Genomic DNA, 23,156 nt, shown 5'->3' with positions numbered 1-23,156 from the left:
CTCTGTAGGCTTTCTGGAGGAAGAGATGCCAGAACTGAGGTTTCAAGGTGAAGAGGAAATGGAGGTGCCTTCTAGGCATAGGCCAACTTAATGAGGAAAGACCCAGGGATGGTAAGAACCATAAACTCAGGGGAAAAAGCCAACCCCCTCCAATCGCACAACCCAAAACCCCAAATCAAACCAAAACAAAAAAGTCAACCAATCAACCAAACAAAAAACAGCTGGAGAGGCAATGTTTATGTTCTTGTTTAGTCACTAAGTCATGTCCAACTCTTTTGTGACCCCATGGACTGTAGCCCACCAGTGCATGGGATTTTCCAGGCAAGAATACAGGAGTGGATTGCCATTTCCTTCTCCAGGGGGTCTTCCTGACCCAGGGATCGAACCCATGTCTCCTGCATTAGCAAATAGATTCTTTACCACTGAACCACCTGGGAAGCCCATGAGAGCCTCATATATGATATTGAAAGATTTGAACATTATAGTTCTTAGGGATGAAGAATTTTAAGTAAAATGTGAAGTAATCAAAGGGTTGCATTGGAGAAGGGAAAGGCTGCCTACTCCAATATTCTGGTCTGGAGAATTCCAGGAGAGTCACAGGCAGAACACATGAGTCTGCCTGTGGGGTAAGGTTTTGTTCACCTTTCTTCTCCCTTCAAACATTTCAGGTCATGCAACTTAAAAAAAACCTTTATTTTTAGTTGGAGGATAATTGCTTTACAGTATTGTGTTGGCTTCTGCCATACAATGTGAATCAGCCATAAGTATACATACGTCCCCTCCCTCTTGAACTTCCTCTCCACTCCCACCCCTTCCCACCCCTCTAGCTTGTCACAGAATGCTGTCTTGAGCTCCCTGTGTTATACAGCAACTTCCCATTATCTATTATTTTACATATGGTGATATATGTATTTCAGTGCTACTCTCTCAATTCCTCCCACCATCTCCTGCCCCCTGCTATGTCCTTAAGTCTGTTCTCTGTGTCTGAGTCTCTGTTCCTGCCCTGCAGATAGGTTCATCAGTACCATTTTTCTAGATTCCATCAGTTCAGTTCAGTTCAGTTCAGTCGCTCAGTCGTGTCCGACTCTTTGCAACTCCACGGACCGCAGCACGCCAGGCCTCCCTGTCCATCACCAACTCCCGGAGTTTACTCAAATTCATATCCAGTGAATCAGTGATGCCATCCAACCATCTCATCCTCTGTCATCCCCTTCTCCTCCTGCCTTCAATCTTTCCCAGCATCAGGGTCTTCTCAAATGAGTCAGCGCTTCTCATCAGGTGGCCAAAGTGTGTTAATATATGATATTTGTTTTTCTCTTTCTGACTGACTTCACTCTATGTAACAGGCTCTACATCTACCTCAGTTCAACTGACTTAAATGCGTTTCTTTTTCTGGCTGAGTAATATTCCATTGTATATACGTACCACAACTTCTTTATTTAGGTCACGCAATTTTACATGAGATTTGTTTGCAATAATATTGGGAACAGTGTGGTTTTTCTTTTGAATTTATTTTTTAATTGGAGGATAATTTCTTTATAATATTGTGCTGGTTTTTGTCATGAAACAACACAAATCAGCCCTAAGTATACAAATGTCCCCTCCCTTCTGAAGCTTCTTCCCACCCTGCAACCCCATCCCACCCCTCTAGGTTGTCACAGGTTGAGCTCCCTGTGCTATATAGCAACTTCCCATTAGCTATCTATTTTACATATGGTAATGTATATATTTCAATGTTACTCTCTGAATTTGTCTATCCTCTCCTTTCCCTGCTGTGGAAACACTGTGTTTGAATGAGGAACTCTTCTGTTAATCCCTAGATCCCATCCTCAAGAGATGTATTAGGAAGTCTTGAGAGAAACCTAATGAATTATTTACTTAGTAGGTAGTTTATCAAGTACCTCCCTGCATTAATGCATCAAGAACCCTGAAATAGCAGTTCATCCTTTCAGCTTTCAACAACCATTCATTGAGCCCCTCAAATATCTGGGAAACAGGCAGGTCCTTTCATGAGGTTTTCTTTCTTTATCTTCCACAACAGAGAGGGAAATGGTGAACTGGCCAGTTAAAGAAACTTTACCTCTGGAACAACCAAAAATCACAGAAATCTTCACCACGTTGGGCATTATACACTTGGCATTTTTGGACTTTGATGAATAGTATCTCCCCTTGCAGTTAAAAAAGTACATGAATAGCTACTAAGAATGATACTCTGTTATGTGCTGCCCTTCCGGAGTTTTTCAGAGTGGAAAATGGCATTTTTTAAAATTTGGGGCTTCTCTTTTGTTATAGTAACTGGCAAAAATTTCCCAAGTTATTTACAAATTATTCCTCATTAATTCATTATCTTTCTCCATTACTTTCTGGGTTGGTGATAAAGAATCCAAGGTGAGATGAAGCCCTCATTTCTGTATGTTGATGGAAAGGGCAGTACAAATATCTTCTTGTTCAGCCTTTATCTTTTTTCTTTGGAAAACATTGGATGAAAGTCACAGGTTAGGGTGAGAGGAATGTGAAGGAAATGAAACTAGGAGTTTAGATTTCCTGGTGACTTGGGTTGTTTGCTTTTCTTTATGGTGTGGTCTTAATATTCACTCACCTTTGACATCTATTTGCCCATTTGTAGGAGGGGAAAAAGCATTTATTTCTTTAGTTTTGTTTCAGGGCTCCATACTGCTTAACACATAATAGATCATCAGTAAAAGTGTGTTGAATAAATGAATGAGTGCTTATGTTAATTCATTCTTTTATGTATTAGGGAAAAAAATGAACTAACTTAGAATTGGCTTTTACCTTTTTGGTAACACTACCAAGAATCACTTTTCCCTCTATATACCTATGTATATATTTTTTGAGAAATTTGTAATTGTAGTTTTCACAAATAAATACATAAAAATGACTATCCTCTTTGACTTGAAAGTCACAAGAATTATGATGAGACCTAAACTGATTTGGTTATTTTTTTCTCAATAGTTGTTAGGTGGCAGCTGTTCCAAAGCCCAAAACACTTGACAATATTTCCATTTTATGATGGAAGTTAAGTTCACTGACAGCTATATTATAGGCTTTCCTCTGGGGCTGTTATTTGTTACAGAGTTTTGAAAATCTTAACTGGAAAGTTTCAAGAGGTGCCTCTTAAGAGTTGTACGAAAGAAATTTGACTTCCCTGACATGCTAGAGTGTACTGTTTCAAATATTCAGCTGGTGAGAGTTGTGAGTTTTTAAAATGACAGCTTTAAGGACTTTTAAAAAATGAATGATCTGTACAATGATGTGCTGACCTTACAATAGCAGACATGGTTTTTTTTTCCTTCAGCTCAGAACCACGTGTATTCAAATGTATAAATTCTCCCCCTCAGTTTATGTTAGAAACACAGCTGTAAGGTCAGTGTTTTATCCAGGGATCTGAGAGGCTTTCTTTTAAAATGCGAGCAAGAAATAGCCACAGTGCTATGGGCTGAGTGTTTATGTCCTCCCCAAATTCATATGCTGGAATCCTAATTCCCACTGTGATGGAGTTTGAGGGTGGGGACTTTGGGAGGTGATTAGGTCATGAGGGTGGAACCCTGATGCATAGAGTTAGTGCCCTTATAGAAGAGACCCCAGAGAGACCCCTCATTTCTCCCACCATGTAAAGTCAACGAGAAGATGTGTGTCTATGAACCAGAAAGCAGTCCTTCATCAGACACCAAATCTGCCAGTTCCTCCATCTTGGACATCCCAGCCTCCAAAACTGTGAGAAGGAAATGTTTGCTGCTTCAGCTAGGTGGTCTATGGTATTTTTGTTATAGCAGGCCAAACCAAAACTTCATTATATTGTTGTTATATTTCTCCCCTATAATGCACAATCTTCTCCCAGAGTCTTAAGAGAATTCTCAAAAAAGCTTCATGCTATTATCATCATATAATTTAATTCTAGTGCAATTTGAGGATAAGTGAGGAAAATCACTGCTTTTATCTTAGTTTCTGGATCTAAGAGGAGAAAAGAGCCTTTGGGGCTTGTACATGTTAAGTTCCCCTAGGCTGTTGACAGGGAGATGGAAGAAGGTCAGGATGAGTCAGGCATTGAGTAGTGGGAATGTATGAAGCATGATTATGAAAAGACAAGAATTCTCCTTTTGTATAAGAAAGTTGAATTAATAAACCTATATAAATGCTGTCCTTGAAAACAATTATTTTGGTAGACTTTACATTTATTTCAGTAAGAGCTATAGGAAATTAATTTAAAATGACATTTAGCAGATTATTAGTAGGCAGAGGAGAGGCAGTATCTAGTAAAACCTGTTGTTATTGGAGAAGACTGTAAGGTGAGTGTGGAGAAAAAGAAAGCCAGCCAGCATTCAGGCAAAGAAAAGGAAATTTATTAGAGGGAAATGAGAGGGTGACTGGCCCTTAAGGAGAACCAGTGTCCTCCCTTTCTGATGGGGTCTTTCTTATACCCTTGCTAATGAAAAATTCTCTGAAGGGATGGTTAATTTTTAGCCTGTAGCTGAGTCCTGTGGTCACGTAGCCAAAAGTCTGAAATCAGGTGGTCTTGTAGCCCTGAGAAGGTAGGTGCCAGTGGGAAAACAGAATGTTATTTGGCAATTTGGTCAGTCTCAAGGGTCACTGTGATTTTATTCTTTGTTTGCAAGGTCAACATAATGAGCCGTTTTAACAATGAGCCCCCATGTAGATGAAATAGTTTTGGGATTGAATGGTGGGTATGGCTGCACAACAATGTGAATGCATGTAATGCCACAGAATTGTCCACTTAAAAATGGTTAAAATGGTAAATTTTACATTATGTATAGTGTACCATAGTAAAATAATATGGGCTTAATAAAGGTAACAAAATATAGACAATTATAAAGCAAATAAAAGTTGTTCTTTAGCTCGACCAAGAATTTGACATTAAAATTATCTCCAATTATGATGAAGAACTATGGAAAGTCATTTCTTTGGTTGTGTTTTGCCAATAATGTTATTCTCAAACATATTAGCAATTCTTCACTTGGATGAGTTATGAGTCACACAATAAAATCAGTCTAATAACTTTTAGTAACCTTTTAATTTCTGAAAATTTGAGAATATGTGTTTGTGTCAGTATGTGCTTAAATTTGTATTATGTGAATTTTTAATTTTTTGTGCTTCACCCCTTTGCATTAGCTCAGATAATTAAGAATTGTTACTCAAAATGAATTGAAATTCCACTCAATTTGAAATTTCAAAGGGCTTTGCAAGAACATATGATACCTATTTAAAGGGAGAAATGAATAATTGTTCAGGAAGGTACGTGTGTTTAGAGTCAGGAACCAGCTTAGCATCTGTAATTTTAAGAGAGGGTCTGATATATGTTCTGTCTATTAATACTCCCACTGTTTTATAAATTAATTTGGTGTTCACAGGGCTTATAGCATAAGGCCAGTCTTTGTGGAACAAAGGTATGTAATGGAGAAATTATCGTTGCTCCTCTGCAACGGGAGGGTTAAGGATGACTAACAGATGTGAGGATCTGTCTTAGCTGCTTTGGAGTTGGCATCATTTGTGAAGTTGAATCAAAGCTGAAGGCTGCCAACTCAGGAGGAAGTAGATGCTTCAGAGTAATGGATTGTAAACTTGGGCGAAATTGAAACTGGGAAGGAAATATACACCAGATGGCAGAGGAACGAACTGAATTGAAGTAGTTTTAGGCATACAGAGCAGTGGTTTTCAATGGGGTGCCAGGATGGAGGGGCACTTCTTCCCTCTCCCCAGGGATCATTTGGTAATGTCTGGAGACATTTTTGTTTTACAAGTTGGAGGAAGACTGTTCCTGACATCTACTGAGCAGGGACCAGAGATGCTGCTAAACATTCTATTAATATACAGGAAAGCCTCCCACAACAAAGAATGATTAAACTTTACATGTGATAGTTTTGAAGTTGAGAAGTCCTGTGATGGAAAAGAGAATGGATAGATGGACAAAGAAATGGCTAGGGTAAGGTTTTTGGTTCAAATGTAGAGCAAGAGCAAGGCATTGAATGTTGCTGAGTTCCAAGAGCAAAAGATTATGTGGACTGTAAGATTTGAGATGGGCTTAAATGAAGGAGGAAAATGGTAAGTGGGTAGTTAGACTCTTGCCAAGGTACTTTTGTAACCTTGGTGGATGTTCTATTGGGAATAGCCAGGAGAAGACAGGACCTGGAAAAAAATTGATCAGAAGGTCTTGCCAGGTTTTTATCAAGTCTGGAGAAGAGCAAGAGAGTACCATAGCAAGAGGCAGCAAAATGAAGGTCAAGAGGTCGTAGAATGATGAAAAGAAGTGGGTAAATATGGTGGTCTAGGTAGCTAAGTGTGGAAGAAAGTGTGGGAAGAAGTGGAAAGTAAAAAGGAGCAGAAGCTAGCAAGGTAGAACAATGGTTCTCAAACCTGTGTACATTAGAATCACTTAGGGAATTAAGAAAAATACTAGTGCCTGGGCCCGACCTCAAACTGTTACTCCAAGTTCAATCATGCCAATAAATCGGAGATGAAGTATCGAGGCAAGGAATATAACTTTATTCGGAAAGCCGGCAGACCAAGAAGATGGCAGATTAATGTCTCAAAATAACCATCTTATGGGGTCTGGATGCCAGGTTCTTTTACAAAACAGAGAGGTGGTGAGGTGAGGAAGTAAAGTAAAAAGGCCATTTATCTTGCAAATATCTTCTGGAATGGCCAGCCTTGGGAGTCAGTTCAGTTCAGTTGCTCAGTCGTGTCCGACTCTTTGTGACCCCATGGACTGCAGCAAGCCAGGCCTCCCTGTTATCACCAACTCCCGGAGCTTACTCAATCTCATGTCCATCGCATTGGTGATGCCATCCAACCATCTCATCCTCTGACCTCCCCTTCTCCTCCCACCCTCAATCTTTCCCAGCATCAGGGTCTTTTCAAATGAGTCAGTTCTTCATATCAGGTGGCCAAAGTATTGGAGTTTCAGCTTCAACATCAGTCCTTCCAATGAACACCCAGGACTGATCTCCTTTAGGATGGACTGGTTGGATCTCCTTGCAGTCCAAGGGACTCTCAAGAGTCTTCTCTAACACTGCAGTTCAAACCATCTATTCTTCCGCGCTCAGCCTTCTTTATAGTCCAACTCTTACATTCATACATGACTACTGGAAAAACCATAGCTTTGGCTAGATGGACCTTTGTTGACAAAGTAATGTCTTTGCTTTTTAATATGCTGTCTAGGTTGGTCATAGCTTTTCTTCCAAGGAGCAAGTGTCTTTTAATTTCATGGCTATAGTCACCATCTGCAGTGATTTTGGAGCCCCCCAAAATAAAGTCTCTCACTCGGGGATGGGATGTGTTCATTTCTTCTTTGTTGTAGCTATTCACAGTTGGACAGGGTCAGGATATCTTCCTGAATAAAGGCATTTTGGTTTAACATTCAGTCGGGGGTAGGGTTCCCTGAGGAAGTCCATTATGAATGGGCAGTATTCTATTAGTGAACAGAAGCAATGGGAAACAAAGGTTAAAGTAAAACCAACAGATTCCACATGGGGTCAGATTTTGTTTTCCCCTGTAACAAGACTAGGATGGGTTCTGACTTCAAGTCTGGTTATCGACATCTCCTAGGTATTTCTAATGAGCAACTAGTGCTGAGAACTGCTGTCCTAACAGGTCAGTAAAGTCAAGGATGAACAAATAGGGCAACTAGAACAATACTCTGAAATACACTGCCATCCAAGATTAGAGGCTGCTTGCTCTGTTTTGCAGTGTTTTGCTACCCGTCCTTTGCAGAGAGGTGTGTAGGCTGCGTCTGAGACGACAGGAGCTTCAGGCTGGGTTTTGCTTACAATTTGATGATAAGGAGTGAGCAGGCAGCAGGAGCTCACTTCTTTCTCGTGACCAATGACACAGCTTTGGGTTTAAACTGGTAGAGAGTAGCCAAATTACCTTGTGATGAGAAAATATCACTTAGAGTAAAAATAATAATGTGAGTTACATGGACAATTACAAATTACTTCATATTCTACATATAAGAATGGCATTACAAGAGACAAAATGAAAAGCCAGCAAACTATGGCTATCTTGGCAAAAGTGCATCATTTTCTCTACCAGTAGCTGGTAAAGGTGGCCTGTTTTCTTACCTTGTTGCCCAAGGAAGGCTAATGAACTGCCAGAGGGTACCTCTAAGAGCCTCCTTTTCAGAAGGTCCTTCTTTATCTGTCTTTTCCAGAGAAAACATCCCTTTCTAGTAGAAAGGGAATATGAGTGAACGCGTTCACTGTCTGCAGATTCCAGGGACATTTTCAAAGGGATTGAATAAGTGACTGGTGGTAAGAAATCTGTTCCGTTTTCATTTGTCTCTAGCCAGGGCCTGGTGGCAATTTAATATTCTTTATTATTATTTTACATGTAACTTCCTTCCTAGCTTATGATTCCTGTCAGGACTGAGTGTTATTACCCATTAGTCATTTTTCTTGGGTTGGCCTATGATGCTGCAAAGGAGGGCTGGTGTATTTCAGTCATTTTGCTTACAATTTGATTTGTGTTCTCTAGAATCCCAATTTAGTTTCATCAGCACATTTCAACATACAACAGCTGGGTCCCTGGATGGAGTTATTTACATACATTAGCAGCTGAAAGCTAAGCACCATGACCCAGAAGCTGGCCTGATATTTTCCCAGAGCCTCACCTGACATTTTTTAAAGTAAACTCTGCCTTCTTATTTGTAACTATTGGTGTCAGCAACAATAACCTGTGAACGTTAAAAAAAAAAAAAACCAAAAAACTGTTGGCCTCTAGATAATTTTTGAGCTAAAACACTTTGATCAAAACCTCAAATCCTTATCAGAGAACAAGTTTGGTCCTAGTTTAGTATCAGGTAAGAATATTGCCTGCCTCCATTACAATTATGTTTTATTATTAGCCTAAAGGCAGAGAATCCACTGATCCACAAACGTCATTATGACTAAGACCCTGAACATGACTCCAAACACCTAACATCATATAGTCATGACATGAGAAGGACATGGATGGTGTGAGGCTTATGGATAATGCAGGTTCCCCGCCCCCCACCATTTTCTTTATCTATGTTTAAATTCTTGAGCTATGGTCCTGAGCAGTGTGATAAGTGTGATAGGCTGAAAATACCACCACCACCCAGACTCCGCCCAAAAAGATCTCCTTCCTAATTATTGGAACCTGTAATTGTGAAAACAGTGTCCTTACAGATGTTGATAGAGTTAAGGATTTTGAGATCAGGATATTTGATCATATGTTATGTGTGTTAAGTCACTTCAGTAGTGTCTGACTCTCTTCAACTCCATGGACTATAGCCTGCCAGGCTTCTCTGTCCATGGGATTCTCCAGGCACAAATCCTAGAGTGAGTTGCATACCTTCCTCCAAGGCATCTTGGATCGATGCAGGGATCGAACCCATGTCTCTTACATCTCCTGCACTGGTAGATGGGTTCTTTACCACTAGTGATATGGCGATTCTTAAATGCCAACACAAGTGTTCTTATTAGAGAGGCAGAGGGAGATTGGAACATAGAGAGAAGAGGATGAGCTCATGAGACCATGGAGGCAGAAGCTGGAGTGATGGGACCACAAACCAAGGAGTACACTAAGTCCTCTACATAGGAACAAGTTCCATACTGGGAATGTAAGTCCAACAAAATTAGCCCAGGTACACAGCTAACACAATCAGCTATATAGTACTGTACTGTAATAGGTTTATACTACTTTTCACACAAATAATACAAAAAAACAAGCCCCCAAAATAGAGAAAACATTTTTAATCTTACTGTAAAGTACCTTGGAAAGTAGAGTAGTACAGTACAACAGCTGGCATACAGATGCTGGCATTGAGTGGACAGGCTAGAAGAGTTACTGACTGGAGGAGGGAGAGGAGGTAGGAGATGGTAGAGCTGAAGGATCGTTAGCAATAGGAGATGGAAGGCAAGCTGAAATTTCACTCATGCCTGATGCTGATGGCACAGGTTCTGGTTCCCTGCTGGATTCAATTCCATCTACCCTCTTGAAAAAAATGATCCAGTGATGTCTAGGTCGTAGCTCTTTTTTTCCTCATCATAGGTGACACAGTAGCACTGGATTGCCTTCTGAATGGCCGCTGCAACCTTCATGTACCGTTCTATGTTTGAGTCCTGTGCCCAAAACCCAGCAGTGCCTCCTCAAATAAAGAAAATCCTCTTGCCATCTCCTGAGTCGTGAAGCTCTTTGTTTCTTCAGTCATGTCTTCTTCCTTTTGTTTCTCTTGGGCCTTGCTCTGGGCCCCCAGCTCCACCTTTGCCTCACTCTTTCAATCATTTCGCCTTTGTTTCCCTTCTTACCATTTGGCACTTCTTAGCAGTACCAGCGACGTCACTGTTGCTTTTATGCTTACTTCCAGACATCCTGGACTTGAAATAAAGATACTGCACTACTGTACTCTGTACAGTTCTGCACAGTAGAAGCCAACCACTGTGGAGGGTGCATGCATGTGACAAGGTACGCCAGACACTTGAGCTTATGTGACTGAACATGCGAACGCACTAAGCATCTTTGGAAATTTTCAACTTGAAGGCTGAACTAGATTTTGGACACCTGGCCTCTGGACCATGAAGGAACAAATTTCTGTTGTTTTAAATCATCAAAGTTGTGGTAATTTGTTTTACAGTCAATAGGAGTCTATCCCATGGTTCTTGGACAGGTAGTTTATTTATTCTGATGTGTCAGTGTTTTTTCTAGAAATGTTAATTTTCTCAATATTTTTTCATTTGGTATCTTATTTAGGATTCATTCATTCTATTGAGTTCTTTCTGTTTGGGCAAGTAGAGACCAGTATGGTAGATGACTAGCAGGATTGGTTGATCTGCTGAAGAAATCCCCAGACGTAGAGCAAAACAGTTGTGAACAAGTAACCCAGAAGCCTCAGGGTTATTTATTTCAGGAAGGAGAAAGAATATTCTCTGCTATATATTGAATGTTCATCAGTTCAATTCAGTTCAGTTGATTAGTCATGTCTGACTCTTTGTGACCCCATGGACTGCAGCATGCCAGGCTTCCCTGTCCATCACCAACTCCCGGAGTTTACTCAAACTCATGTCCATTGAGCCGGTGATACCATCCAACCATCTTATCTCTGTCCTCCCCTTCTCATTCCACCCTCAATCTTTCCCAGCATTAGGGTCTTTTCAAATGAGTCAGTTTTTCACATCAGGTGGCCAAAGTATTGGAGTTTCAGCTTCAGCATCAGTCCTTCCAATGCATATTCAGGACTGATTTCCTTTATGACTGGTTTGATCTCCTTGCAGTCCAAGGAACTCTCAACAGTCTTCTCCAGCACCACAGTTCAAAAGCATCAATTCTTCAGTGCTTAGCTTTCTTTATAGTCCAATTCTCACATCCATACATGACTACTGGAAAAACCATAGCTTTGACTAGACGGACCTTTGTTGGCAAAGTGATGGCTCTAGTTTTCAATATGCTGTATCACTTCAGCGTTTTATTTTCCTTTCCAGTTTCCATGAGACAGACCCAGTATATTTTATCAGTATAAAAATAATGTTCTATCTTAGAACTGGAATTATACTCTATGGAATGGATATTGGTATAAGATTGTTTTTGCTTTGGCTCCATCCCTTCATTTTTTCTGGAGTTATTTCTCCACTGATCTCCAGTAGCATATTGGGCACCTACCAACCTGGGGAGTTCCTCTTTCAGTATCCTATCATTTTGCCTTTCCATACTGTTCATGGGGTTCTCAAGGCAAGCATACTGAAGTGTTTTGCCATTCCCTTCTCCAGTAGACCACATTCTGTCAGACCTCTCCACTATGACCTGCCCATCTTGGGTGGCCCCACATGGCATGGCTTAGTTTCATTGAGTTAGACAAGGCTGTGGTCCTAGTGTGATTAGACTGACTAGTTTTCTGTGACTATGGTTTCAGTGTGTCTGCCCTCTGATGCCGTCTCGCAGCACCTACCGTCTTACTTGGGTTTCTCTTACCTTGGATGTGGAGTATCTCTTCACAGCTGCTCCAGCAAAGCGCAGCCATTGCTCCTTACCTTGAATGAGGGGTATCTCCTCACCGCCGCCCCTCCTGACCTTGAACGTGGAGTAGCTCCTCTTGGCCCTCCTGCGCCTGCGCAGCCACTGCTCCTTGGACATGGGGTTGCTCCTCGGCTGCCGCCCCTGACCTCGGACGTGGGGTAGCTCCTCTCAGCCACGCTTCTGTGAGGTCCATTGCAGCCGGCGCGCTTCTGCTGCGTGGTCCATCGGTACCCAGTTGTGGATGTGACTGGTGATAGAAGCAAGGTAAAGAGCAATATTGCATAGGAACCTGGAATGTCAGGTCCATGAATCAAGGCGAATTGGAAGTGGTCAAACAAGAGATGGCAAGAGTGAACTTCGACATTCTAGGAATCAGCAAACTAAAATGGACTGGAATGGGTGAATTTAACTCAGATGACCATTATATCTACTACTGAGGGCAGGAATGCCTTAGAAGAAATGGAGTAGCCATCATGGTCAACAAAAGAGTCCAAAATGCAGTACTTGGATGCAATCTCAAAAACGACAGAATGATCTCTGTTTGTTTCCAAGGCAAACCATTCAATATCACAGTAATCCAAGTCTATGCCCCAACCAGTAACGCTGAAGAAGCTGAAGTTGAATGGTTCTATGAAGACCTACAAGACCTTTTAGAACTAACACCCCCAAAAGATGTCCTTTTCATTATAGGGGACTGGAATGCAAAAATAGGAAGTCAAGAAACACCTGGAGTAACAGGCAAATTTGGCCTTGGAATAGGGAATGAAGCAGGGCAAAGGCTAATAGAGTTTTGCCAAGAGAATGCACTGGTCATAGCAAACACCCTCTTCCAACAGCACAAGAGAAGACTCTACACATGGACATCACCAGATGGTCAACACCAAAATCAGATTGCTTATATTCTTTGCAGCCAAAGATGGAGAAGCTCTATACAGTCAGCAAAAAGAAGACTGGGAGCTGACTGTGGCTTAGATCATGAACTTCTCATTGCCAAATTCAGACTGAAATTGAAGAAAGTGGAGAAAACCACTAGACCATTCAGGTATGACCTAAATCAAATCCCTTATGACTATACAGTGGAAGTGAAAAATAGATTTAAGGGCCTAGATCTGATAAATAGAGTGCCTGTTGAACTATGGATGGAGGTTTGTGACACTGTACAGGAGACAGGGATCAAGACCATCCCCATGGAAAAGAAATGCAAAAAAGCAAAATGGCTGTCTGAGGAGGCCTTACAAATAGCTGTGAAAAGAAGAGAAGCGAAAAGCAAAGGAGAAAAGGAAAGATACAAGCATCTGAATGCAGAGTTCCAAAGAATAGTAAGAAGAGATAAGAAAGCCTTCCTCAGAGATCAATGCAAAGAAATAGAGGAAAACAGAAGAATGGGAAAGAGTAGAGATCTCTTTGAGAAAATTAGAGATACCAAGGGAACACTTCATGCAAAGATGTGCTTGATAAAGGACAGAAATGGTATGGACCTAAGAGAAGCAGAAGATATTAAGAAGAGGTGGCAAGAATACACAGAAGAACTATACAAAAAGATCTTCACAACCAAGATAATCATGATGGTGTGATCACTGACCTAGAGCCAGACATCCTGGAATGTGAAGTCAAGTGGGCCTTAGAAAGCATCACTACAAACAAAGCTAGTGGAGGTGATGGAATTCCAGTTGAGGTTTTTCAAATCCTGAAAGATGATGCTGTGAAAGTGCTGCACTCAATATGCCAGCAAATTTGGAAAATTCAGCAGTGGCCACAGGACTGGAAAAGGTCAGTTTTCATTCCAATCTCAAAGAAAGGCAATGCCAAAGAATGCTCAAACTACCGCACAGTTGCACTCATCTCACACACTAGTAAAGTAATGCTCAAAATTTTCCAAGCCAGGCTTCAGCAATATGTTAACTGTGAACTTCCAGATGTTCAAGCTGGTTTTAGAAAAGGCAGAGGAACCAGAGATCAAATTGCCAACATTTGCTGGATCATGGAAAAAGCAAGAGAGTTCCAGAAAAACATCTATTTCTGCTTTATTGACTATGCCAAAGCCTTTGACTGTGTGGATCATAATAAACTGTGGAAAATTCTGAAAGAGATGGGCATCACCTGACCTGCCTCTTGAGAAACCTATATGCAGGTCAGGAAGCAACAGTTAGAACTGGACATGGAACAACAGACTGGTTCCAAATAGGAAAAGGAGTACGTCAAGGCTGTATATTGTCACCCTGCTTATTTAACTTATATGCAGAGTACATCATGAGAAACTCTGGGCTGGAAGAAGCACAAGCTGGCATCAAGATTGCCGGGAGAAATATCAAGAACCTTAGATATGCAGATGACACCACCCTTATGGCAGAAAGTGAAGAGGAACTAAAAAGCCTCTTGATGAAAGTGAAAGAGGAAAGTGATAATATTGGCTTAAAGCTCAACATTCAGAAAACGAAGATCATGGCATCTGGTCCTATCACTTCATGGGAAATAGATGGGGAAGCAGTGGAAACAGTGTCAGACTTTACTTCTTTGGGCTCCAAAATCACTGCAGATGATGATTTCAGCCATGAAATTAAAAGACGCTTACTCCTTGGAAGGAAAGTTATGACCAACCTAGATAGCATATTCAAAAGCAGAGACATTACTTTGCCAACAAAGGTTCGTCTAGTCAAGGCTATGGTTTTTCCAGTGGTCATGTATGGACGTGAGAGTTGGACTCTGAAGAAAGCTGAGCACCAAAGAATTGATGCTTTTGAACTGTGGTGTTGGAGAAGACTCTTGAGAGTCCCTTGGACTGCAAGGAGATCCAACCAGTCCATTCTAAAGGAGATCAGTTCTGGGTGTTCTTTGGAAGGAATGATGCTAAAGCTGAAACTCCAATATTTTGGCCACTTCATGTGAAGAGTTGACTCATTGGAAAAGACTCTGATGCTGGGAGGGATTAGGGGCAGGAGGAGAAGGGGACGACAGAGGATGAGATGGCTGGATGGCATCACTGACTCGATGGACATGAGTTTGAGTGAACTCTGGGAGTTGGTGATGGACAGGGAGGCCTGGAGTGCTGCAATTCATGGGGTCGCAAAGATTCAGACACGACTGAGTGACTGAACTGAACTGATAAGATTGTTATGATTCTGGATTAAAATGGGGAGAACAGAATCAGGATGTTCTTGTCCCATTTAGTCAATAGCAGAATGCCATCAGACTTTGCTCCTCTGCTGTGATCTGACCATGATGCACTGGGCCTGCTCATGAATTATGGGAAACTATAATACAGGTGTCACTGAGGATAATGTGGGCCCTTAGGGGAGCTTATTTATACATAAGTTGTGATGCCTAGTGAAATGTTTCAGAAAAACTAATGGATTTTTGGTTTTAGCCAAAGATCCTGAAAATATGGATGAAACAAACTGCTGGATATTTTTAAAATGTTCGTTAAAGCACTTCATGAATTCTTTTCTTAAAAAACAAGAGAAATATAATTCTTTTTATAATTATCGATCCCCTCGTGCAACAATTGCTTAAAGGGAACAGTCAAATCTGTATAATAGGGTTGGAAAAACTGAAATGGTCTTCTTTTGCAAAGAGCTGTATCATGCTCTATGTGCCTATGTCTTTGCCAAAAGATATCAGTAAGCAAGCATTTTCAAAAGACATAACTTTATGACAAAATTGTTAAGTAAACTTTCTGTTAAATGTAAATGATTTATTTTCCCAAATACCTTCCTGTTGGAAATTGGTGAACTCTTCAAAGATAGATTTGAGTCAATGGTAGAGGAAATCTATACTTAAAGATTAATTTTGTTTGCAGGCAAATACCTAGGAGATTACCATTTTCACATCCTCTCCTTTCCTTCCATAATTCCTTACAGGGCACCTCAGTAGAAACTGATTGAAGTAAATAAGACATTGTCTTTGCTATTAAATATTTCATCAAAGCCCTCGTGAATTTTCAGATCCAAAGCAGCTGTGAGAAAGGTGGGCCTGAGATCAGATTGAGAGGGGAGAAGCTGTTCACTTCAGAATGAATCTCCAAAAGAACAAAAATAAGTTAAATTTCACTTAGTTGGGAGGTGGGTTATGCATGTGTAATTTTTATTTGCAAAATAAACCTTTGATAAAGAAAATGCTGAAGAATAATGACAGGCTTTGGTCTGAAGGGTCAATCTGAGAATTGACCAGAGAGACGGCAGATGAATTATGAATTTTCTTTTCCAATGAAATCTCTTTTATCACAGTTCCCTAAGAAATTGTCATTGTGCATATTGAAGAGAATGAGAATTAATTTAATTATCTACTTTCTCTTGCTCATTATTTATTTTTTATCTGAAAGACAACACTGAGTTTTTTTTTTTTTGGCGCAACTAACACTTTTGTTAAGTGAAACTATGATGAAAGCAAATAAAATGTTTTTGTTGTTAAAAATGTTCTAATCTATAATAAGTGTGTTTTCTTTATCTGAGACAATACAAATTGACTTACCTATCTTAATATACTAAAATATAAGAAGGTGGATAGTGAAATAGTATCATATAAAGTTGAAATTTGCTAAGGGATTAGTTGACTTGAGTTGTGTAAGGAGATAAAAAAAATAAAAAAAGTAGTTTAAAAAAAATTTTGGAGTAAAGTTTGTCTTTTATGTTTGTAGACATTTATGTGGAGGGAAGGGAAGAGGAATTCAGTTGTGGCAAAGGTGAGAAAGCAAAGGGTTTTAAAACTCCGGCCTAACTAACTGTTTTCTTTTTAAAACTCTGGCCTAAGTGTTTTCTTTTTAAAACTCCGGCCTAACTAAGTGTTTTCTTGCCACCGTCCAGTGGTCCTGCTCTCACTACACACTGAGTCCTGCTGCTCAAGTCTGAGCAAGTTCTGGGAGTTGGTGATGGACAGGGAAGCCTGGCGTGCTGCCGTCCGTGGGGTTGCAAGGAGTCAGACATGACTGAGCGACTGAACTGAACTGAACTAACATTGTGTGTTAGTTGCTCAGTTGTGTCCGACTCTGCAAGCCCATGTACTGTAGCTCTCCAGGCTCCTCTGTCCATGGAATTCTCCAGGCAAGAATCCTGGAGTGGGTTGCCATTCTCTTTTCCAGGGAATCTTCCCAACCCAGGGATCGAACCTGGGTCTTCAGCATTGCAGTCAGATTCTTTACTGTCTGAGCCACCAAGGAAGCCAGAAGTAACATTAAGACTTATTAAATTATCTCCTTTGTGCTTCAGTTTTCTCAGTATAAAATGGAAGTACTGTGCAGTTTTGTTTCAAGTACTTCTTAAAATTATCTATCTATCTATCTATGTATGCATCTAGCAGTGATTTGTAAGTAGTAGGGACTCAGATTTTTTTCTTTCTTTTATTTTTATCATTATTATTTTTTGTAAAGAGCACCTTTTTTCAGCCCGTCATTGAAGCACCTCCTTTAGGTGGTGGTGTACATTCTAAGACTTCAGGCTCGACTACAAAGCCACAATCATCAAGAAAGTATGGTACAGGCACAAAGACAGAAATATAGATCAATGGAACAAAATAGAAAGCCCAGAGATAAATCCATGCACCTATGGACACCTTATCTTTAACAAAGGAGGCAAGAATATACAATGGAGAAAAGACAATCTCTTTAACAAGTGGTGCTGGGAAAACTGGTCAACCACTTGTAAAAGAATGAAACTAGAACACTTTTTAACATCATACACAAAAATAAACTCAAAATGGATTAAAGATCTAAACGTAAGACCAGAAACTATAAAACTCCTAGAAAAGAACATAGGCAAAACACTCTCCGACATAAATCACAGCAGGATCCTCTATGACCCACCTTCCAGAATATTGGAAGTAAAAGCAAAAATAAACAAATGGGACCTAATTAAAATTAAAAGCTTCTGCACAACAAAGGAAACTATAAGCAAGGTGAAAAGACAGCCTTCAGAATGGGAGAAAATAATAGCAAATGAAGCAACAGACAAACAATTAATCTCAAAAATATACAAGGAACTCCTACAGCTCAATTCCAGAAAAATAAACGACCCAATCAAAAAATGGGCCAAAGATCTAAACAGACATTTCTCAAAAGAAGACATACAGATGGCTAACAAACACATGAAAAGATGCTCAACATCACTCATTATCAGAGAAATGCAAATCAAAACCACTATGAGGTACCATTTCACGCCAGTCAGAATGGCTGCGATCCAAAAGTCTACAAATAATAAATGCTGGAGAGGGTGTGGAGAAAAGGGAACCCTCTTACACTGTTGGTGGGAATGCAAACTAGTACAGCCACTATGGAGAACAGTGTGGAGATTCCTTAAAAAATTGGAAATAGGACTGCCATACAACCCAGCAATCCCACTGCTGGGCATACACACTGAGGAAACCAGAACTGAAAGAGACACATGTACCCCAGTGTTCATTGCAGCACTGTTTATAATAGCCAGGACATGGAAGCAACCTAGATGTCCATCAGCAGATGAATGGATAAGAAAGCAGTGGTACATATACACAATGGAGTATTACTCAGCCATTGAAAAGAATACATTTGAATCAGTTCTAATGAGGTGGATGAAACTGGAGCCTATTATACAGAGTGAAGTAAACCAGGAAGAAAAACACCGATACAGTATACTAATGCATATATATGGAATTTAGAAAGATGGTAATGATAACCCTGTATGTGAGACAGCAAAAGAGACACAGATGTATAGAACAGTCTTTTGGACTCTGTGAGAGAGGGCGAGGGTGGGATGATATGGGAGAATGGCATTGAAACATGTATAATATCATATGTGAAATGAATCACCCGTCCAGGTTCGATGCATGATACGGGATGGTTGGGGCTGGTGCACTGGGATGACCCAGAGGGATGGTATGGTGAGGGAGGTGGGGGGAGGGGGTCAGGATGGGGAACCCGTGTACACCCGTGGAGAATTCATGTTGATGTATGGCAAAACCAATACAATATTGTAAAGTAAAAAAAAAAAGTTCCCTGCAGATATTTCACAAATATTTTATTATTTTGAAATAACAAATGAGCAGATGAATTAAGGACTTTGCATGTGCATGTAAGTATTTGTATAGCTTTTGTTTTTGAGGGGACAGCTTACCTTTTCTTCACTTCTTTTTTCCACATCTTTTTCTCAGACTGGACATAGAGCTGCCATCAGGGGCCCTAGGCAAAATTTTGAATTTTGTTTTGGTAGCAACTTTTTGGAATCCTTTCATGTGTGAGCCTTACTTTGGCTTCCTACAATTTTCCAATTCTGTCTTTAGGGATGACCAGCATATAATGCTGCTTGTGGCAGTCAACCAGACCATGGATCTTGAAAACCCATTTCTGAAGAGCTAGAACATGAATTAAAGTTTGCATTTCCTAGGAGGGATTTCTCTGTGTAAAGAGGAATGAGTTAGTCCACTTGAGAGGATGACCAGGGCTGGGAAAGGTCTTCTCCACTTGTTCCCTTCTTTTAGGTTTTACAAGGATTTGCAGATATAGATAACAGACATGACTTATTTAACTTGCATACATTAAAATAATGGATTAGCTGCAAATTTTCAAATTCAGTAGATTTCCCACTCAAATTTAGATTCACGTTTCCCCTAAAAAAAGCCTGGCACTATCCAAGCTGGGTAAGGACTGATGGAGGATAAATAGCTGCCTTAGGAAGGACGAGTGATCCCTAGTACAGATAGTTCTCTTCTGCCCTGTGCAATTGGCTAAAATAGCTGTTTGGCCCTTGTTTGCATTTGGATTTGTGACACCCACTCCACGCTTAGCACTGCTTACTCACCTCTACCTGTCTTGACCACATCTTCCCTCTTCCTGCCCCAGCATCCACCCACACATGTATGTTTTTCCAACAGAGCCCCTGAACTCAGCTAAAAACAAGAACTGGTTGTCAGAGAAAAAACAGTGCTTACCATGGCAAACCAATGATACTCAAAGCCACAAACCATAATTCCAGAAATGCCAGTTCTGTTTCTTCTTTCTTTTGAGAAGTAAATAATCCATTTTGGAAGTTAAAATTGTAATTAGAATGTTACAGTGATAGTAGTCTTATGGAGTCATTTGAAAAACAGTGGAGATGATAAAGAAAGATTGGAACTAAAAGGATGTAAAAAGATAAATTGATGAGTTCTCACCAAAGAACCAGCTATATTAATTTATTTTAAAAAAATACACTTTTAAGGCAAAAAGCATTACTAGAGATAAAGATAACATATTCAGTCTCTTTGAATGATGCAGCACTATTAAGTTGGGTGCTCCATATAATATAGTTTCAAATGGATAAAGCAAAATCAAACAGAACTGTGAATAAAAATAACTTTACAATCATAGTGGGAGATGTAACACATCCCTCTCAATAAGTAACAGAACTAGTTAACAACAAAATTAACAAGGAAGGAAAGAGAAGTTTTGCATAACATATTAACAAATTTGATCTAATGGTCACATACAAACATGAAAAAGTGAAGAATACATTTCTTTTTAGTAACAGATGGGTTATTTATAAAAATTGGTATATCCTGTGCCTTGAGGGAAGTTTAAACAATTTAAAAATAATAAAATCATACACAATATATTTTCTGACCATAAATGTGATTATGTTAAAAGTCACTAAAAATAGATAAATAAAAAAAATCAATATATGTTAAAATTAAGAAAGAAGTTTCTAAATAACCCATGGGTCAAAGAAGAGATCATAATAGAAATTAGAAAATATTTAAAATCACACCTAAATATACTCTGTATAAAAACTGATGGGGTGCAACCAAAGATGTACACTGAGAAGTTTTAGCCATAAATTTGTACTTCAGAAAAGTTTAAGCTTATGCACTCGCAAATATAGATGAATTTCTAGAAAAACATAATCTGCAAATGCTGACTCAAGAAGAAATAAAAGCCCATTCTCCAAAGAACATTTTAGGGTCAGGTAACTTTATGAGAAGTTTTACAAAATCTCTAAGAAACAGGCTATACAATACACACAAACTTACAGAATAGAAAAAGAAGAGAAATGTTTAGAATAAAGAACTCCTGTGAATGAGAAGTCACTCTTGTAAGGACAGATTGAATGTGACTATTGGATTTGACAACAAAGAGAATGTTGATGGTGATGGTGAGAGCAATCACCGTGGAGTTGTAGGGGGCTTAGGGCAAGAAACCTAGTTATGGTGAGTTAAAGAGTAAGTGGGGGATGAGAGAGTGGAGGTAGGGAGAGACGGTCCAAGGGTCTTGGTTATGCAGGATATGAGAGACACTGGAGCTGACCTGGGTCCTGTGCTGTTTCTGGCTGGGAATCCTATTCATTATGCTCCCCAGCCAGGACTGTGTTCGCTGTGCATTCCCTGCCTGTGTATTTCAGAAATTGTTGAATAATTCCCAGACCTGATAATGTTAATTGGTCATCCATTCCTCTGACCATTCTAGTTACTTTTCTTCGACCTTTCTTAGTGCCAACATTTCCTTCGTCAGATGTGGCAAGAACTATATGTATGCTCTAGTTGAATTTAAACATGACTTTTTTCTCATTGTAAAAATGATATGTATTTCATCATAAAAATGAAAAATAAGAAGATGTAGAAGGAAATGTAAGAAATATATATAACTCTAAACCACAGAGATAACCAAAGATAAAATATCGCTGTGTTTTTTCTTTTAGCTCTCCCCATCTACATTTGTATTTATTTTGTGTAGTGGAATTTTTGTTGCTGTTTAGTTGATAAGTCGTGTCTGACTCTTTGTGACCCCATGGACTGTAGTCTGCCAGGCTCCTCTGTCCATGGGATTTCCCAAGCAAGAATACTGGAGTGGGCTGCCATTTCCTTCTCCAGGGGATCTTTCTGACCCAGGGATCAAACCTGTGCCTCCTGCTTGGCAGACAGAGTCTTTACCACTGAGCCACCTGGGAAGTCGTATAGTGGAATACTATTTTGCTTTATAACCTGGGTATTTTCTTCATGTTACATGACGAGTTTCTCATCTTATGAAATGTCCCTGATGACTACAATTGTCTGACTGAAAAATATTCTGTTGTATGAATAGATTATTTAACATTCTTCAGTTAATGAACATTTGCATTGTTTCCAGTTTTCCTTTGCTACATTGTGCCTGCCTAAGGTATATTATCTTGGGATAGGTTTGTAGCAGTGGGGTGATTGGTTCAAAAAGTATCAGTTCAGTTCAGTCACTCAGTCATGTCCGACTCTTTGTGACTCCATGGACTGCAGCACGCCAGGCCTCCCTGTCCATCACCAACTCCTGGAGCTTACTCAAACTCATGTCCATCGAGCCAGTGATGCCATCCAATCACCTCATCCTCTGTCCTCCCCTTCTCCTCCCACCTCAATCTTTCCCAGCGTCCGGGTCTTTTCAAATGAGTTGGTTCTTCGAATCAGGGGGCCAAAGTATTGGATTTTCAGCTTCAGCTTCAGTCCTTCCAATGAATATTCAGGACTGATTTCCTTTATGATTGACTAGTTGGATCTCCTTGCAGGTCGAGGGACTTTCAAGAGTCTTCTCCAACACCACGGTTCAAAAGCATCAATTCTTTGATGCTCAGCTTTCTTTATAGTCCAACTCTCACATCCATACATGACTACTGGAAAAACCATAGCTTTGACTAGATGGACCTTTGTTGGTAAAGTAATGTCTCTGCTTTTTAATATGCTATCTAGGTTGATTATAGCTTTTCTTCCAAAGAGTAAGTGTCTTTTAATTTCATGGCTGCAGTCACCATCTGCAGTGATTTTGAAGCCCCCCAAAATAAAGTCTCACTGTTTCCATTTTTTCCCCATCTATTTGCCATGAAGTGGTGGGACCGGATGCCATGATCTTAGTTTTCTGAATGTTGAGTTTTGAGCCAACCTTTTCACTCTCCTCTTTCACTTTCATCAAGAGGCTTTTTAGTATAAAATACTTTTAGGTTTTTAAGGTTTTTGGCAGGGTAGCAATTTGGTTAAATGTAGGCGCTCTTGGTTACACTTGAGTTTTAACACAGATTCTGCCATTTTCTAGGTGTATGACATTGGGTAAGTAACTGACCCAAGTTTTGGTTTCCTAATCTGTAGAATGTGAATCATAGCATCTACTTCCAGAGGTTCATAATAGATTAAATAAAATATTTTGTGGAGAGATTTTAGCACAGTATCTAACTTGGTGGTGGTTTAGTCGCTAA

General features: G+C 39.9%; 1 protein-coding gene across 4 annotated transcripts; it reads left to right on the top strand.

Annotated features, from left to right (window-relative positions):
* Window positions 1-4,769: 4,769 nt before the first annotated feature.
* Window positions 4,770-18,148, top strand: LOC133258483 (craniofacial development protein 2-like). Of its 4 annotated transcripts, none has more exons than XM_061435125.1 (3): window positions 4,770-8,285; window positions 9,480-9,616; window positions 10,364-18,148. In XM_061435125.1, the coding sequence occupies exon 3, from the start codon at window positions 12,480-12,482 to the stop codon at window positions 13,578-13,580; it is 1,101 nt and encodes a 366-aa protein (XP_061291109.1). In that variant the 5' UTR covers window positions 4,770-8,285; window positions 9,480-9,616; window positions 10,364-12,479; the 3' UTR covers window positions 13,581-18,148. The 4 variants fall into 4 exon arrangements, with proteins under 4 accessions (XP_061291109.1, XP_061291108.1, XP_061291107.1 ...); XM_061435124.1 differs by having other exon boundaries at window positions 9,480-10,461; window positions 11,903-18,148; XM_061435123.1 differs by lacking the exon at window positions 9,480-9,616.
* The last annotated feature ends 5,008 nt before the right edge of the window (window positions 18,149-23,156 follow it).

Source organism: Bos javanicus, chromosome 12 (genome assembly GCF_032452875.1).
Source record: "Bos javanicus breed banteng chromosome 12, ARS-OSU_banteng_1.0, whole genome shotgun sequence".
Classification (NCBI taxonomy): domain Eukaryota; kingdom Metazoa; phylum Chordata; class Mammalia; order Artiodactyla; family Bovidae; genus Bos; species Bos javanicus.
Note: the sequence above shows the minus strand (reverse complement) of the source record. Positions and strands in the feature narration are given on the sequence as shown.